The sequence below is a fragment of the Rattus norvegicus genome, chromosome 3, assembly GCF_036323735.1.
Source record: "Rattus norvegicus strain BN/NHsdMcwi chromosome 3, GRCr8, whole genome shotgun sequence".
Classification (NCBI taxonomy): Eukaryota; Metazoa; Chordata; class Mammalia; order Rodentia; family Muridae; genus Rattus; species Rattus norvegicus.
The window spans coordinates 174632925-174650741 of record NC_086021.1 but is presented as its reverse complement, the minus strand read 5'-3'; the positions used below and the strand labels follow the sequence as shown (position 1 = coordinate 174650741).

Sequence of the window (17817 nt, the reverse complement as noted above, 5' to 3'; positions counted from 1 at the left end):
CACACACACACACACACACACACAAATATTTTAAAAGGTCAAAATTTGAATTTAAATGCCCCCACCCTCAACCCCCCAGTATCACTAAGTATCAGGCTTGAAGTCTCCTGTCCCAACCTCTGAGTGCTGGGATTGCATGCATGCACTAGCTTTCTCTCTCTCTCTCCTGACCCCAAACTTAAGGCACTGTAGGCCAGTATCCACCTCTCCGGTGCTGGGGGAAGGATGTCGGGAACAACACAGTTCTTGCCTTGTAACTAGCTACATAGTTGGGGGAGGTAGGCATCAATCAAACAGTTAATTGGCCAAAACCAAAGGGGATCTGAAACAGGCCTGGAAACTAGAAAGCAAAGGCTGACTACAGTTGAACTCCCTCTCCTCATATTGGCCCGGAAGGGCTTGTCCAGGTGTCGGCGCCAGCACCGACCTGGTACCGAGAATCGGGCGAAAGCCTACGGGATGAAAGAAACACACATACACACACACAGGTTATCGTGTCAAGCCAGGAGAGGAAGAGAGGAAGAGAGGAAGAGAGGAAGAGAGAGAGAGAGAGAGAGAGAGAGAGAGAGAGAGAGAGAGAGAGGAAGCTGGGAAGGAAGAGTGAGAGTGAGAGGAATAGTGAGAGTGAGAGGAATAGTGAGAGTCTCCTGTAGCTTTATTCACCACTTATATACCCAAGTCTCCAGGTAGAAAATAACTGGGAAGCACAGTGGGAAACCCTGGCTCGTGACTACCTGGCTCGTGACTTTGGTAACAAAAGACCAACTAGGAGACCTGAATTAATTAGGGAGAAATCCCAGAAGACCAGCCTAAATCTCCAGGATAAAGGCTGAGGAAGTAAAAGGCAGAAATAAGTTGACCACCACCCAGGTGTGGTCCAGGTGTGTCAGTTCCACATGCATCAGCCGGGCTCAGCAGAGGTCATGCAGTGGAGATATCGGGTGTTTACTACTTGGTCTTTTCTTCCTGTGCCGTAAATACATGGGAGAGGCCTCTGTCCAACAATCCCATGACTTCTTAACTGTGGCCATGCAGTTGCAAAGCAGTCAGGCCCAAATCCAATATGGCACTACATCTCCCCCGTTATTTATATATAAAAGACCATTAGGTGGAGGTAGTGGTCTGAGAGAGATCAGACATGCCTCACAGAGTGCCCAGCTCGGCCATGGTGAGCCACTCTTGCAGTTAGGACTGCACCCCAATGGCTAGTAATGAACTTATGCTGTAACACACCGTTCTGGGCTATATGTGTGTGTTTATTGGGGGAGAAACTGGGCAGAGGAGCATTTGACCGGCCCGTACGTTTAAACGGGGTGTAGCCACCTCTGTCTTAGGATCGACCTCTCAAACCCCAGCCTTATCTGTCATAGGATCACCTTGTCGCCCCCAAGGTTCCTGCCTTAGATTGGTCAAGGGTCAGAGGAAGTTGCCTGTCCCTGAGGATAGCTACATTGGATCATCTTGTCATTCCTCTTACTTGAGCCCAGGGGCGAAAGAGTAGGAGCCAGATGGCATTAATTTAAGAGATTGTGGAAGTTGAGCCTCTCCCGATAAGTAGTGGGCACCTCATCTGGTTCTCCTCAGCTGCTACCACCAAGGGCCGTAGTCAAGCCGCTCCTATAATAAAAATTTAGAATTCCCAATTGTTAGCAACTACTCCAGAAAGTTCACCCACTGTGCTTGCCTAACAATAGATTGGGGGAGGGTAACTCCAGACACTGCAGACACAATGGCTGCAGCAGTAATGGCTGCCACAATAGCAGCGAAAATGCCTAGGTCTTTCCCAGGACAGTTCAGGATCAGTCATTCTTCTCTGGACCAACCAGCAGGCAATGGAACCATGTCTGAGATCTGCAGAACCAGGGCAGAGTTCCCCAGTCCACAGCAGCTTCCAGCAAGCAGCAGTGCACAGAGGGTCGGAGGGCAGGCCGAGATGGGACAGGACACAATGACTGCAGCAATGCCAGAATTTCTGTGATGACAAAAGATGAGGGGGAATCCTCCGTCTTCCTCTAAGGGCACAGGAATGACTCCAGGAACCAGAACCACGAGAGCTGAATTGAATCTTCATGCTCCCAGGATCAGCATGGCTCACCAGACTCTCAGGCAGCTGGCACACTCCTGTAGCATTCTGTAGAAAAAACACAAACATTCCCTCTTCCCCATATAAAATACCTGGACAGGATCATGCCAATATGTGGGTCTTTCTATTTCACCTAGGCAGAAGTATGCCTAGTTGTAGGGTGCCATAAACCTTGGCATCCAAATTTTATAATTGAAATAAAACGAGCATTATTAGCATTCAGGGATAGTTCCCCCTTTTATTTATTAAAATTGTTAAAATATTATTTATTAAGATAAGTCCTCGAGGATTAAATTGAGGACACTGAGCACTTGTATTTATAAATTGACTTGTATACCAAATTATTGTTTCCAGCATTATTGTTTTGATGATATAAAGAATGAGACTTTTTGACTAATTGTTTCTATGTAAGGCCTATAATCTGCCTGGTATTATTGTCCTCCCTTGCTAAGGGGTCCAGGCAATACAGTTTGAGTTTTTAAATGGCCTATAAAGGAACAGTACTTAGTGCTCTTAACCACTAAGCCATCTCTCCAGCCCCTCACCAGCTTTATTTACCTAAACATAAGCATTAATTAGAAATGTCAAATCCTGTAAACAAGGTCCAGATTTAGCCTTATTTAGAAATCCCTGAGTTGGCAGGGTGAGGCTGGGCGTTGAAAGTAAGCAAATGGAGCTTCCTCTTTTCGTGAGGGTGTGTTATCAACTCCATTACCATTTTCAAAGAGCTGGGTCTATGGTATTGTTTAGTTCTCTGAGCCAGAGCACTGAAAGGACAGTGAGTTGTCAGACATTCACACTGAAATCACTCACTGATTTCAAGTAGAAAACCTGCCTCTAATAAAGCATTAAGTAATTGTAAAATTTGAGGGCTAGTAGTATCTAAAAAAAAAGGAAAACTTTTTAATCAATTGTAAAACCACAAGCCACACATTGGCTATAAGTATATGAATTGAAAGCTTGATTTTTAACATTTAAAAACAGTGGCTACAGCAAGTAATTTAATAGTCTGTGTTGAAGCAGGGGAAACTCAAGAGAATAAACAAGTGATCCAATCATACATGTAGCCTTTTCATTAGATGAACCACCTATAAATACACTAAGTGCATTTTCTATGGGTTGTATGCACAAATATACAGGAAATACAAAAGCATGCAAAGAGTAAAATTATCAATTTTGTCTGAAAAATTTGTATATGTAATAGGCCAAATATCAGTATTTTGTAGTAACCAATTAACTGTTGTTTGGAATAAGATATGTTTTACCAGGTTTCTATTTAAAATACTTTTATGACTCCAGTCCACAACTCTGTACTAACACAGCTGAAGCTTTATCTCCAATGTGCATAACAAAGACCTAAGTCCTCTGGTAGGGTGAGGTACTTAGCCAATTAACATATCCTTAGAAGCTTAAAATTAGCTTCAAATATTCTTTTCTGGAGTAGTGTAACAGCTACTCCCCAAATATTAAAGCTCATTTTGAGAGCAAAGGTTTGTAGTAAAAATTCCCATATACATTGAAAGATTTAAGTTCTAACTTCTTACAATGAAGAAGCAACAAAATTACATAAGGCTATTAGCCACTCTTTTGTAAAAATTTTTAATGATATCACTTCATGGGCTCTCTAAAATTATAAGCAAGCTCACAAAATAAAAACTCACAATTGCCAGGATGTAAACAAACTGCATAAAAACAATCCTCTAAATCTATCTTGAAATGGCAGTTGAAGTAAGCAAACAAGCTGTAATGCTCTCCCAAGTTCTAAAACCTCATCAATCCTTCTTAAATCTTGTAACAATCTCTACCTGTTTGATTTTTTTTTCTCAATTATAAATAAGTTTGAGTTAGTCAATGCACCACTGGCAATCCTTAAGCACAATCCTTACGTTCTCCTTGTAACACCAGAGCACAACCACAAGGTCGCCTGAGTTCTGAGTAGTGACTAGGCAGCTGTCCTTGGGGCAGTGGAATTAGCATTAAAATACAGATAACTTCAGGGCAAACCACAACTATGGAAAGCAAAACTTAACCTCTAACAAACTAGTCTCCAAAATCTAGTCTCCAAAGAGTCTATCCTTCATGCTACAAAGTTTGACTGCCAATTCCTACATATGAACGCACGATGGTGCAGTCTCCAATACCTCAACAAAGAGACATTGCCCTAAAATCTTTTAGAAGCCTGGTTTCTAGAGTACGAATTCCATAAAAATATTATCTCAATTTAGACCTGTTTCCCTAGGTTGGCTCATGCCACATGTTGTCTAGAATGACTTCATCCAAATAACAGTTTTAAGCCAACTTTCTGTTACCAATATTATACTTTTTTAACCATATCCAATAACCTAAAAGCCAATAGTCCATAACCAAGGCATATAGAGCATATTTATACATTTAAAACCAATCAGAAACAAAATTGAAGTGGCTACACCTATCTTTAATATTTAGACCAAGCACCATTTTTACTTTTCTAGCTATGATTTTAAGAGAAGCACCTTGTCACCTGCTAAGTCTAATAATAAGTCAGGGATTTTTCTAAGAGAAACAGCCATCAGCTCCTGTACCAAAGAAGCCAAGGAGCTGCTAGAGCCTTTAAGATCAGTTCCTGGGGACGGTTAGCCCCCGGGCAGCTTCTCCAGCTGACCTATGCTCCAAGCTACAGGTGCAGGGCTCCAAAGGCCAATTGAAACTGCTTTTTATTCATTTGTTCCTTTTTGAAACGAGTTAAAACCAAATCAAGATGTGAACGATTGACAGATAAAGTTTTTACCATTTTTTTTTTCTTTTGAACATGAAACATAAAACATTTAAACAACGAGAAACAGAAACCACAGACATAAACTGACAGACATGGACAGCTTGGTGCACCAAGGACAGACAATAGACATAAAGGGAAAAAACTAGATGGTGTCCCACCGAAGGGACCCACATATCCTACCTATGGAACCCAGAACCAGAAATAAACATTTCTCCAATAGGAGCCAGCAGAGAGGCAGGACGTCTCCTGCTTTCCCTCTGTTCCTAGGAGAGCTCTGAAAAGGTTTTTCTTTCTCCAAAGCAACCGTGGAGAGTCCGGGAGGACTGTTTTTCCCCAACCCGTTCTCTCTCATGTCTAGGGTGTAAACTATCTCTAGCCAGGGTCCAAAGACTAAAATATAACTCTAACAGAACGCATATGCAAAAACACTTTACCGTTACCTTGTCCCTTTTTTATGACAAGTTTTACTCAGGCTAGCCCAAATCATCCAGGCCTTTCCTGACCCATCTTACGTCCAATCCGTCCCTTCTCCTCCTATGCCGGCCGGGCTCCAGGGACGTCCCGTAGGTGGTACCCCCTTTCTTCTCCGATCTCGGTGGGACCTCCATTTGTCGGCGCCAGCACCGACCTGGTACCGAGAATTGGGCGAAAGCCTACGGGATGAAAGAAACACACATACACACACACAGGTTATCGTGTCAAGCCAGGAGAGGAAGAGAGGAAGAGAGGAAGAGAGGAAGAGAGAGAGAGAGAGAGAGAGAGAGAGAGAGAGAGAGAGAGAGAGAGAGAGGAAGCTGGGAAGGAAGAGTGAGAGTGAGAGGAATAGTGAGAGTGAGAGGAATAGTGAGAGTCTCCTGTAGCTTTATTCACCACTTATATACCCAAGTCTCCAGGTAGAAAATAACTGGGAAGCACAGTGGGAAACCCTGGCTCGTGACTACCTGGCTCGTGACTTTGGTAACAAAAGACCAACTAGGAGACCTGAATTAATTAGGGAGAAATCCCAGAAGACCAGCCTAAATCTCCAGGATAAAGGCTGAGGAAGTAAAAGGCAGAAATAAGTTGACCACCACCCAGGTGTGGTCCAGGTGTGTCAGTTCCACATGCATCAGCCGGCCTCAGCAGAGGTCATGCAGTGGAGATATCGGGTGTTTACTACTTGGTCTTTTCTTCCTGTGCCGTAAATACATGGGAGAGGCCTCTGTCCAACAATCCCATGACTTCTTAACTGTGGCCATGCAGTTACAAAGCAGCCAGGCCCAAATCCAATATGGCACTACATCCAGGAAGTAACCCTGCAATGGAGAATAAAGGATGTCTATGCAACTCTAGGTGACGCAGGGCTGGACGAACATTTCCCTGTAGAGGAAATAGCAGGTGCGAATGCTCTGTGCTGAGAACACTGTGAAGGATGGGTGGGGATTCTGGAGAGGGAAGGGTTTATGAGGGATGCAGGAGTCCATGGGCTAAGTTAAGGGTTAAGTCTTTCTTCTTAGCACGGTAGGGAGACACTGAAAGGTTTGAAGCTGGTTTAAAGAGCTAAACCCAGCCTTATTTAGCAAGCCTGGCTCTGGTCAGCGCCTTTGCACAGTCGATTTCTAAGGCAAGGGTTCAGATGGGTTTGGTCACCATAGAGATGGCTGTGTGGACACAAACAGTTATGATAATGAAGTTACACACTTGAGCACTGAGGGGGGAGGGTATAAACAAAACGGGTTCTGGGTGAGCTTTGCTGGAAAACACATTCTGTCCACACAAAGGGTCTGATGTATGAAAAAGGACCTGCCATGAATATGAACAAAACCCAAGGACCACAGAGCCAGGATGCTGGTACCATAGCAACCCGGACCAAAGGGCTTCTCTTCTGTATTTTCAACAGAGCCCCAGTGAGCGTGCAGCAGGGACAAGGAGGTCAGAAGCCATGTGAAGAGGGCTCCTGTCCACCGGCACCTTGTAACCAGCCTCTTATTTAATTCTGATAACCCCTCACCCCAACAGAACGAGGTAACCTCATTCTGTAGATGAAGAAACCTGAGCTCAGAGGGATGGTGCTGGCTGCTGATAGGCTGGTGCCAGGCATTAGGTGGCGTCTTCGGATAGAAAGCTTTGCCTAGTCTCTTGCTCCCTTCCGGCTTAGAGCATGTTTCCAGACTGAAGTGGGACACGAGTTCGAAGCTAATCTAAGCTACACGGCGAGACTCTGTCTCAACAAAAGGAAAAAGAAAAAGGAATAGAAATTTAAGAATCCTAATAGAAAGGAGCGACGCGTCCACAAAAGAGTTTTACCAAAAGAGCCTCCAAATCTCAGATTCATCCCAAAGCCGGAGCATCACCAACAGGCTTCCGGAGGAAGCCGGAGAGTGAGAAGCTTTTGTCCGAAAGTTGCCGAACGCTCACGGAGATAGACGAAGAACTTCGGGAAGGGCAGCGCTCTATTGAACGTGAAGAGGTTGTGAGGCGGAACCATTCTTGCAGAATAAAGTTGTTGAGGGGGGGACGATGTTCATAACGGAAAGAGGCCGGAGGATTTCCGAAGCGGGCGGAAGCGGCGCGGTCGCGGGCCAAACTGCTCGAAACCATGGCTGCCGGGTCTTCGGAGGCAGAGACGGAGGCGGAGGCGCTGGCCGCGGCGCAGGAGCGGAGCCGCCTCTTCCTGAGCGGCCTGGAGCTGGTGCAGCAGGGCGCCGAGGCTCGAGTGTTCCGTGGCCGCTTCCAGGGCCGAGCGGCCGTGGTGAAGCACCGCTTCCCTAAGGGCTACCGGCACCCGGAGCTGGAGGCGCGGCTTGGCCGGCGGCGGACGGTGCAGGAGGCTCGCGCGCTGTTGCGCTGCCGCCGTGCTGGTGAGGAGGGCCGGACGGGGCTCCGGGAGACGGGTCGGGACGGAAGAGACCGGGCTCGGGGAGACCGGTCGGACGGGACAGACGGAGCTCCGGGAGACCGGTGGGGACCGGAGAGACGGGGCTCCCGGAGACGGATTTGGACGGGACAGACCGGGCTTCCGGAAACGGGTCCGGACGGGACAGACAGAGCTCCGAGTTCCAGGTGCGGAATCAGATGGCAATGCTTAAGGACTCACTGTGACACTCAGAACGCCATTCCTCTTGGTTCGCGGGACTACGCAGCTGTTTCTCAGCTTGTTTAGCGCCCAGAGCCCTCAGTTTCTCCTTTCTGCGGTTTCTACTTACCGTCCTCCTCTCTCCATTTGGTAGTTTTAAGCAGCAGGTGTCCTGACAGTCAAGGCATAAGCATCCGTGTTCGTATGCTGACATAGTTCAATAAATGTCTGATTTTATTAAATTGCTTATTTTCTCTTTAAAAAACATCCGCCAACAAAACAACAACACCATTACTCCAGAGAAAATGAGACACAGAGGACAAGTGCCCAAGGTTCCACAGCTACCTGGTAGTCTACCTGTGGCCCAGAAGCACCGACCCTTTGCTTTTTCTCATTAGTGGTTTTTAGGTGCCTACTATCAGGACATTTATAGATGCCAGGAGACTGAAAACACAGCAGGGAACAGGCCTGCACTTTTTGGCCCCAAAGGGGCAATGGAGTTATAAAGTGTATTCTATATTCTTACCTTTTGTAAGTTTTATCAGACAGGGATGGGGGCCACCTTGATGCCCATTGACAGGTCTCCACATTCTAGGAAAGTGTCCTGAACCTGAGTGACCTTCAGGAGAGACTCCTGAAGTCAACTGGAGGCATTGCTACCAGCTTACAGTTGTGGAGACTGAGGTGTAGAGTAGCTAAGGGAGCCTTGAGGTTTTACAACTTAAGGAGAAGCTGGGATTTGAACCTGCCTGTTTACAGGTGAACCTGTAAAAGGACACCCTGCTTAGCCTCCTGCTCTGTCCTTGTCAGGTGGAAACTCAGACTGCAGGATGCTCTCCTTCTGGCTTCTTGTCTTGTTTGTTTTTAGGGAGTAGCAATGAATTCAGTCCTAAGGAGGCTTGAGAAAGAAGGAGAAAGCTCTGACACTTCCAGACTTACCCTGGGCTGTCTCAGGCCACATCCTGCAGGGCTATAACAGGGCAAGCTTCTGGGTAAATTGTGCCACTTCCCGCAGTATCCCTAAACCCTCTGTCTAAGGTAGACTTAGACTGAGAAACTGTCCACCTGTGCAGGTGAAGCCGGCCTTCATGAAGGAGCACTCCCTAACCGAGCTAACCACGCTAACCACGTGTGTCCATTGCAGGAATAGCTGCCCCCATCGTCTTCTTTGTGGACTATGCTTCTAACTGCCTATATATGGAAGAAATCGAAGACTCGGTGACTGTTCGAGATTATATTCAATCCACTATGGAGACTAAACAAGACCCCCAATGCCTCTTGGACTTGGCCAGGAAGATCGGGCAGGTTCTGGCCAGACTGCATGACAAGGACCTCATTCACGGGGACCTCACCACCTCCAACATGCTCCTGACACGGCCCCTGGAGCAGCTGCACATCGTGCTCATCGACTTTGGGCTGAGTTTTGTCTCAGGACTGCCAGAAGACAAAGGCGTCGACCTCTATGTCCTGGAGAAGGCCTTCCTCAGCACGCACCCCCACACCGAGACTGTGTTTGAAGCCTTTCTGAAGAGTTACGGTGCCTCGTCCAAGAAGTCCAGTCCAGTGCTGAAGAAGTTAGATGAGGTGCGCCTGAGAGGGCGAAAGCGGTCCATGGTCGGATAGTGGAGCTGTGGTGACTGGCTCACAGTGAAGGATGATGTAGACGAGGTTGGACCTCAGCAAAGCATGGGGTCGTTAAGTGGTCTGTGATCATGCTGGGACACCACCATCCTTGGCTCACTGTTCTCAGGGGCTTCGTGTACATGAGGTTTATTTTAGGCAGAACCGGGTGGGTAGTCCAGGCTGGCTTCAAACTATGTAATTGAGGATAACTTTGAACTTCTGATGCTCCTGTATTCATTGGGGTGTAGGTGTGTGCTGTCACATCTGATTTCTGTGGTGCCTGAGGCATACTAGGCAAGCATTCCAGCAACTGAGCTGAGTCCCAACCCTAGAACTGGGTGTTTCAGATCAAACAAGCTTTCCCGCAGATGGCTGTGGGCCTGCATAGCAGGCAGCACTGAGCTGAGAATGGTGGTGTAGTCCTAGAAGAACAAAGGCAGGACTCAGTTTGGGATAGTGGTTCTTGGTCTGCCCTTTAATCTGGCGGGGTATTTGTTATATGTATGAAGACTGCTTGAGGGCTGGAGAGATGGCTCAGTGGTTAAGAGCACTGACTGCTCTTCCAGAGGTCCTGAGTTCAAATCCCAGCAACCACATGGTGGCTCACAACCATCTGGAGATCTGATTCCCTTTCTGTTGTGTCTGAAGACAGTTGACAGTGTATTCAGATACATAGAACAACAAATAAACCTTTAAAAAAAAAAAAAGAAAGAAAGAAAGGGCTAGAGAGATGGCTCAGCGGTTAAGAGCACTGACTGCTCTTCCAGAAGTCCTGAATTCAAATCCCAGCAACCATATGGTGGCTCACAACCATCTGTAATGAGATCTGATGCCCTCTTCTGGTGTGTCTGAAGAGAGTGACAGTGTATTTACATATAATAAATCTTTAAAAAAAGAAAAGAAAAGAAAAAGGAAAAAGAGGACTGCTTGCAGCCAGTTCAGTGGGATGTAAGCAGCACTTTGAGAAAGCGAACCGACCCTGACCGGGATGCAGTGGACTGCTCTACAGAGCTTGTTGCAAGTGTGGATGTTTACATGGCTGTGTTTGGAGTTTGACATAAAAGATATTTTTGAGGGTCTGGAGAGATGGCCTTGTAGCTAGGAGTACTTGCCCTTCCAAAGGACTCCAGTTTGGTTTCCAGCACACATGCACAGCCCTCAGGCTGTGAGGGACCCCGTGCTTCCACTACCACAGGGACCTGTGCTTATGTGCACATGCCCCTCCCCAGAACATATACATATAATTAGAATAGCGAGAAGAAGTTCTTAAACTATTTTGAGTGTTGTAAAATGATGGAAAAAAATTACTTCATTTTTTTTTTTAAAATAGGAAAGCAGGCTTACAGCTTTCTAACAGCAAAAACAAGGGGGATAAGAGTGGTTAAGAGCAGTGACTGCTCTTCTAGAGGTCCCAGGTTCAATTCCCAGCAACCACATGGTGGCTCACAACCATCTGTAATGGGATCTGATACCCTCTTCTGGCATGCAGTGTTCATGCAGATAGAGCACTCATGCACATAAATAATTTAAAAAAAAAAAACAGTTTTCAGATACCTGTAACTGATATTTTGCTGCTCTGTATCCATAGGTTGTGAAGCTCGTGGGTAGAGAAGGGAGCTGGTTTACATCTCAGGCAATGGGAGGCAGAGCAGAGATGGTGAGGGACTGTAGCAGGAAATATAAGAAGTCCCACGCTATTGGTGCCTAGGCACCGGCAGGCGGCCTCAGTCTGTTTCCAGCTGGACACCACATTAATCCTTTTAGCCAGGTCCTGTCTCACCCAGGCTTGCTCTGCCTCTCCCAGGTTCACTCCACCTGGTTCACTAAGTCCAATGGCTGGCAATGGCCGTGTCCGCCCCACACTCTGGTTACCTGAGTCACCACGTGAAGGAAAACACCACACAGTCTTAGTTTAGAGTTAAGAAGTAACACAATCGCTGGGCGCAGAATCTAGCATCCTAATTTTACAAACTATGTTAGAAATCCTCATTGTTCCTCTATGCTGTCTGCAGTCCAAAAGGAAGTTTCTTTTTCCTGCGTTCCTGCTTCCTCCAACCCGGAAGTCCCGCCTCCTCGCCAAGTGGTTGGTTTCTTGTAATGCTTGTTTATTAGGGGAAAACTCCACTACAAGGGACCTCGTGATGAAGTTGATAAGCTGTGTGTACAAAGTCTGAAGACAGTTCTAACAGCACCACAGCTGCTGCCACCTCCTGAGTGTCATGTACTACACAGATGGCCAGGAGAGAATGAAGATGTCCCTTCAGAACCTTGTGGGTGGATGTCACTAGTACAGATTAATGTTACCTGCTTTGCTCACTGCATGCTAGGTTCTCTGCCAGGAGTTTTCATAGCCCACAGTAAAGCAGTTATTGGGATGTCACTGTGGGTGCTGGGCTGTACAGGGAGCTGGCCTAGGTGCTATGGGGAGTAAGAGGCGCCCTCACTGGACCCCAGAGCCAGCCTCCTTTCAGAGAGTTTTAGTGGTTTTGTGAAATAAGGTTTAAAACTCTCAAGCTAGCCTCAGCCTCCCAGTGCTGGGTTTGCATGTGTGAGCCACTGTGCCTGGCTCCCTGCTGACTTGACAAGAACTGAGGCATCAGATATGACTGACTTTTTAAGACACTGACCTGTATAACATTTTCAGTGACTTCTAAGAGCCACAGGAGCTGGTGTGACCATCAGTATCACAGAGAAGGGCTGTCCTCAGTTTCCTCATGTACAGGAAGGGCGGTTGCATGAGGAAATGACTCCTGCACACATACATTAGACCCCTAGCGTTCACCGTGCTGGTCCTAGACAGGAGGACAGAAGGCATGATGGTCTCGGTGATGGGGAAGGTGTGAAGAAAAGCTGTAGGGAGGGATTCTAGGGAAGCACAGTCATGGGAAGTTTGTGAGAATCTCTGTGGCACAAAGCCAGGGTGACTGGCATGCAGAAAATGGGTGAGGGGGCTGGGCAAGGCCAGTTCATGGGGGCTCCCCTATCAAGATGGTTTTCTTTGTAAGCCTCTAGGGTTTTAAGCGGTGACAGTTTCATCCTTTTGCGGGTGCCTTGGTTGCTGGCATACGGAAAGCTGTGGGGAGTGAGACACTGGATCCACAAGATGCTACTGCATCTGCCCATCCATTGACAGTGGCTAGGGAGGAAGCAGTAGAGGGCATACAGTGAACTCCTTGGTCCGGGTGTATGTGGTGAGATGTGGCCTGTTGGTAGCAGCGGCACTGAGGGCAACAAAGAGCTCATGAGCCCAGTAACACCCGCAGCAGGGGGGTTACCCATCTGCACCCAGTCCTCACCTTTGATGGAGGGTGAGCTAGCCCAGAGTCTCACAAAGGGCCCAGGGGACCTTTGCAGCTCCAGGTCCTCAGTCTATGTGGGAGGGAGAAGTGTTTTGCTAGGATAAGTCCACAGCTCTGGCAACTTGGTGTGGAGCCCACTCCATCTGAAGTCTTTCCTGGCCACTGGAGATAGTGCCTGGGACTCAAACCCCAGGTTTGACAGTACTGGCCCAGTTGAGCATCACTAAGATCTTTACACTTATGAAAGCATCTTACAGGAGGCAGCAGGCGCAGAGAAATGAAGAGGGCTTAAAGTCCCTGAGTCTGGGCAGGACCAGGGAAGTACCACACAGCACTCATCATGCCCCGGCCACTGTCTTCCTCTGCTGTAGCTGCACTTGCAAGCCATCCATGGGGCCACGAGGAGTGGCTGCTCCTTTAGGCCCTGGAGTGCTGGGTGCTTCAAAGGTAAATGAGATAGAAGGCCATGCCCACAGAGCATGTACAGAGGCCATGCCCACAGAGCTACTGTACAGGACAGGGAAGGCCCCACTTGGGAAGGAGGGTGTGTGAACTGTGACGTCAAAAGCAAGAGCTGATTCTACTCCTGGCTCCAGTAAGGTTTTACAAAAACAGGCATCTGAGAGCTGCCATAAGCCATACTTTGCCAACTTAATTCTTCTTAAAGATAAGATATATACATCTGACTTGGAACTTGTTATTAAGTATCTCAGGCCTCAAAGCAAACCCACCTGCCTCTGTCTCCCATGTGCTGGCCTGGGTTAAATGCATGTGCTACTGTCCCTGGCTCCCAATTTTGTTTTTAAAGCTTAAATTACATGTTTTAGCTAGTGAGGGTTTCAGCGCCTGATGAACCCCGCACCCAGGCAAGCCCCTCACTGCCTTCCCATTCACGGTGTTACTGTTCGCTCAGCCCTGCTAGAGCAGCCCCTCACCCACGATTTGGCCAGCTAAAGTCTGATTCCAGGCATCTGACTCCAAGACAGTGTCTGTCTTGTGCCACCAGAGGTCGCTTGTTACCATCTCTCTGGGACAGGTAGAGGTCCTGCCTGCCATTCTCTGCCCTCCTTGAGCCTGCTCAGCTGTGAGCTGGTGAGCATACACCACTTCTGACATCCACCCTGACAGACACTTGAGTGATCACTCACTCGGTGCCACACACAAGGCAGATGGCTCTTCCTGCCCTAACCTCTCACCCAGCCTCTTCTTCACTTGGCCCTCAAGTAGGTGTTGGGTGAGCACTCTGGCTGGGCTGTGGGGCATCCCCAGCAATGGGGAAATCCCAGTGACTGTCCTGGGCCCCCTGGCCACTGCTGACCACTAGGACTTCTCCCGTGGCTGCCTGCTGCCTGGCTCTGCATTCCTCCACACTCAGCAGGCAAAGGGACACTTTTGGGATTTTTTTTTTAAATATACATGCGGAGTGGGGCCTATTTTTTTTTTTAATATAATGCACATAGGCCTGTGGAGTTGGCGCCCCTTCCGCTGTGCGAGTCCTTGCTACTGAGCGTGGGTTTTCAGGCTTGGCAGTAGGAGCGTTAACCTGTAGAGCCTTCTTGCTGGACCCTTTTCAACCCAACTGTGCTACTCTGACGTTTGGAAATTCGCCGGCTTTTCATCCATGTCTCCTTGAGTATAGCTGCAGGCCTGGACCCCTCCTGCACCTCAGGGCCTTGTGTCCTCATCTGGAAGGAGGGCAGGCTGGGGTGCCCCCCTGGGTGCTGCTGTAAGCAGCCTTATCTCAGGTCCCCAGGAGGCAGACCCTGAGTCACGCTGTACAGGAGGAGAGGCTTGCAGAGGCAGGGAGTGAGCCAGGAGGTGGACCAGCAACCCTAAGCTAGCTCCAAAGCTATGCAGCCAGATGGTGTCAGAAATGTCACAACACAGGACAGGGCGGCCAGGCCTTCGGTATCCTACATCACAGAGTCTCCTGTGGGCCTCCCTGAGGTGGGGCAGGAGCTTGGGCAAGGCTACTATCTGCCCACAGGCAGGAGACCCACAACACCATGCTTGACAGCTAGAAGCTGACTGCTCTCCCTCCCTGAGACCCCAGTCCCTCCTTGAAGGGGAGCTGAGTCACACATCAGTATGTACTACAGACACCGATGTCACTGTTCAAGTGGGACATGGCCACAAGGTTAGGAACACCACAGTGAGCAGGCACTATCATGAAGCCACTCAAGTGGTATTGTTTATGGAGACTGAAGATAGTCCATTGTGGACGGAGGAGCCAGGCTTCCCTTGCTGCAGGAGAATCTGCATTTCTAACAAGTTCTAAGGAGAAGCAAGGGATGCCAAGAGGAAAACCAGAAGTACATGCTGGGAGGGCAGGGGACAGCTTTCGATATCGTCTTCCAGATGACGGATTTGAGTCAGCTTTCCTCTTGGCAACCTTCAGAGCCAACCCCATTGCTATTGCACAATACACCACTTGTCTAGAAATTCATTAGGGGAGGGTCAGGCTAGTTCTTGATAAAGGGGCGTCACGTGCGGCACCATGCATAGATGCCTTCTTTGGAAGATTTGGTTCTGATAGGAGGGTAGAGTGAGAACTTGCTCCCTGTCCAAGCTCTCAACACATCTCCCTCAACAATTTCTGCTTCTATTAATTATTTTAGAGGGTCAGGGTTTGAGACAGAGTCTGACTATGTAGCTCTGGCTGTCTTGGCATTCATCATGTTAGACCACACTGGCCTTGAACTCCTAGAGATCTGCCTGGATCTGCCTCCTCAATGCTGAAATCCAAAGTCTGTGCCACCAAGCCCGGCAACAGTGTTTGCTTTTTTAACATGATGATGTCTGGCGCTCAGCACTGCACCCTTCTTGAGATCATGAGGTCACAGCAAAGGTAAGGGGTCAAGAAGAGGAAAACGAGGGTGTGCAGAGGCAGATGGAGAGGGAACTTGTTCTCTGCCATTTGGCTTTACCCTGGTCCCATTCCCTGTCTCACAGCACACACAAGTAGGCATCTACTTAATACTTGCCTGAAGGCCACTGTCAATAGGTTTTTGGTTACCTGAAGTCCAAAGAATGTGAACCCAAGCAGAGAGCTTGCAGGCCTCGGGGGACGCACTCATCTCCAGCACCTGCTGCCTTGCTTAGTTGTGTGGGGACTTCAGGAAACATGATCTTGTCCACTTCGCTCAAGGCGGGGGGAGTGGAAGACTGTTCCAGACCCTTCCTGGACTCAGATCATTTCCACTCAAGGCCTGGCCAATCTATAGCTGCTTCCGTGAGCTTGGAAACTCCAGGTTTCCTTGGGCCTCAGTTTCCCCACTGGTAAGGTGAAGCCCTTGGTGTGGGTCAGACATTGCTGCTCCTATAAGCCTCCTCCTGGCTGGAGCCACGCTGTCTTCAGCTGCCAATGTTGAACAGTTGGCTGGTTACAGAAATCCAGGGAGCTGACTCCTGTGGAAACGGAGAGAGCCTCATGGGCCTGTTCTCTCTCTCCCATTTTTGAGGGGACTGTGTGCTCCTCTCACCCTGTTCCACCCCTCCTCACTGTCCTGCACTCAGGCTGCTTCTGGGCCCAACATTCCTGCCATACAGACCACGGGAGGAAAACCTCCCCATCTCAGACCTCTTCATCTGCATGTTATTCCCCCAAGAGCCTTTGAGAGTCCCAGAGAAGACAATCTACAAGCCTTCCTGGGAAGGTTTCCTAGGTACCTCTAACTTACGTCTCAAGCCACCCACAGTTCCATACTTTTTCTTTGTCTCCACAAACACTCAGCATGGCAGCCCACACCCTGGGCCCTTGTGAGGGAAAGAGTTGTCAGCCTAGTATCAGTTGGAAAAAAAATCTCAGTGACAGTTGCCCACATTGGGTGAGCCTGTGGGAATGTCTGGGCTGGGGTTTGTCATAGTTAATTGATGTGGGAAGGCTCGGCCCACTGTGGGCAGCACCATTCCCTTGGCAGGGGCCAGGTACTAAATAAGAATGGAGAAATCCAGTTGAGCACACAAAAGGAAGCAAACACACATGTGTACCTTTCTCTCTGCTGTTGACTGTGGGTGTGATGCAAACACTGCCTCGAGCTCCTGCCACTGTGAATTCCCTGAAATAACAGACTAGAACCTGGAATTATAGCTAAAGTGAGGCCACTCTCCCCGAAGCTGCTGTTTGTCAGCATGTTTTGCCAACAAGAGAAATGAAACAGGGTAGTGCTCCTGTGACTGTCTTCAGCCCAGAGCACAGACCAGCAGCAAGTCCTGGCAGCTTAGGAACGATGGTGACTTGGCTGCTCCTGGAAGGATGGGTAGGTTCTGTTTTCTGTTTCACTTGGTGATGATCGGCCATAGACCACACATGCTCTTTCTGTTATTCTGCTGCCAAAACTTGTGAGGAGTTAAACAGGACCTACTGTTGCTTATTGGAGAGCATCAAGAATTGATATGAGCCTTCCTCCCACTACCCAGAACACACACATGCAACCACATAAAGACACACACACACACATATACATGCAAATACACAGTCCACTTAATACAGATACACATATGCATATATATACACACACATAGTCACATACATATAGTTACATACACACCTAACCACACATGCATGCATATACAAGCACATTCACATACATATATATACATATACACACAAACATACATACACATACGTGTACATATATATACACACACATAAATACACAAATACATCACATGCAGACACATATAAACACATACACACCACATACCCTCAAACATATATACACATACACAGAGAGCCACACACAAACACAGGCCCCACCTACCCACCAACTTCCCTGCTGGAAACAAAGCAGAAAATAATCCTGGCCTGGGATTTGGAACAAAAAACAATGAGAATGTTGGGGGTCTGATTCCATCAAAGGCCACTGTGTGCAGCCTCCCCCATTGCCAGGAGCCAGAGTACAGCCCTCGCCATAGGAAGGAAAGTCCCAAGGATGAGCTGCTGGGCCTCTAAGCCTCTAGGGGGGCTACTAACCCCAGCCTCCACCTGAGAGCTCTGCTG

The 17817-nt window shown here is 48.2% G+C and overlaps 2 protein-coding genes and 1 long non-coding RNA gene across 4 annotated transcripts in view; 2 read left to right on the top strand and 1 right to left on the bottom strand.

The window, feature by feature from the left end:
- Elmo2 (engulfment and cell motility 2) overlaps positions 1-17817 on the top strand; it is a 273759-nt gene that overhangs the window by 65982 nt on the left and 189960 nt on the right. The window lies entirely within an intron of this gene.
- Positions 490-7264, bottom strand: LOC134486203 (uncharacterized). Its single transcript, XR_010065045.1, has 2 exons — positions 7125-7264; positions 490-5491 (listed from the first exon to the last, which is right to left on the bottom strand). It is a non-coding gene; the product is annotated as an uncharacterized LOC134486203 (long non-coding RNA).
- Positions 5544-11780, top strand: Tp53rka (Tp53 tumor protein p53 regulating kinase A). 2 transcript variants are annotated; one of them, XM_039106875.2, is made up of 2 exons: positions 5544-7880; positions 9038-10599. In XM_039106875.2, the coding sequence occupies exons 1-2, from the start codon at positions 7417-7419 to the stop codon at positions 9078-9080; spliced, it is 507 nt and encodes a 168-aa protein (XP_038962803.1). In that variant the 5' UTR covers positions 5544-7416; the 3' UTR covers positions 9081-10599. The 2 variants fall into 2 exon arrangements, with proteins under 2 accessions (XP_038962803.1, NP_001386770.1); NM_001399841.1 differs by having other exon boundaries at positions 7395-7678; positions 9038-11780.

Coding starts and splice junctions, on each gene's coding strand:
- Tp53rka (NM_001399841.1), top strand. CDS start 7,417: ATGGCTGCCGGGTCTTCGGAGGCAGAGACGGAGGCGGAGGCGCTGGCC. Junction 7,679..9,037: donor GTTGCGCTGCCGCCGTGCTG/GTGAGGAGGGCC, acceptor TGTCCATTGCAG/GAATAGCTGCCCCCATCGTC.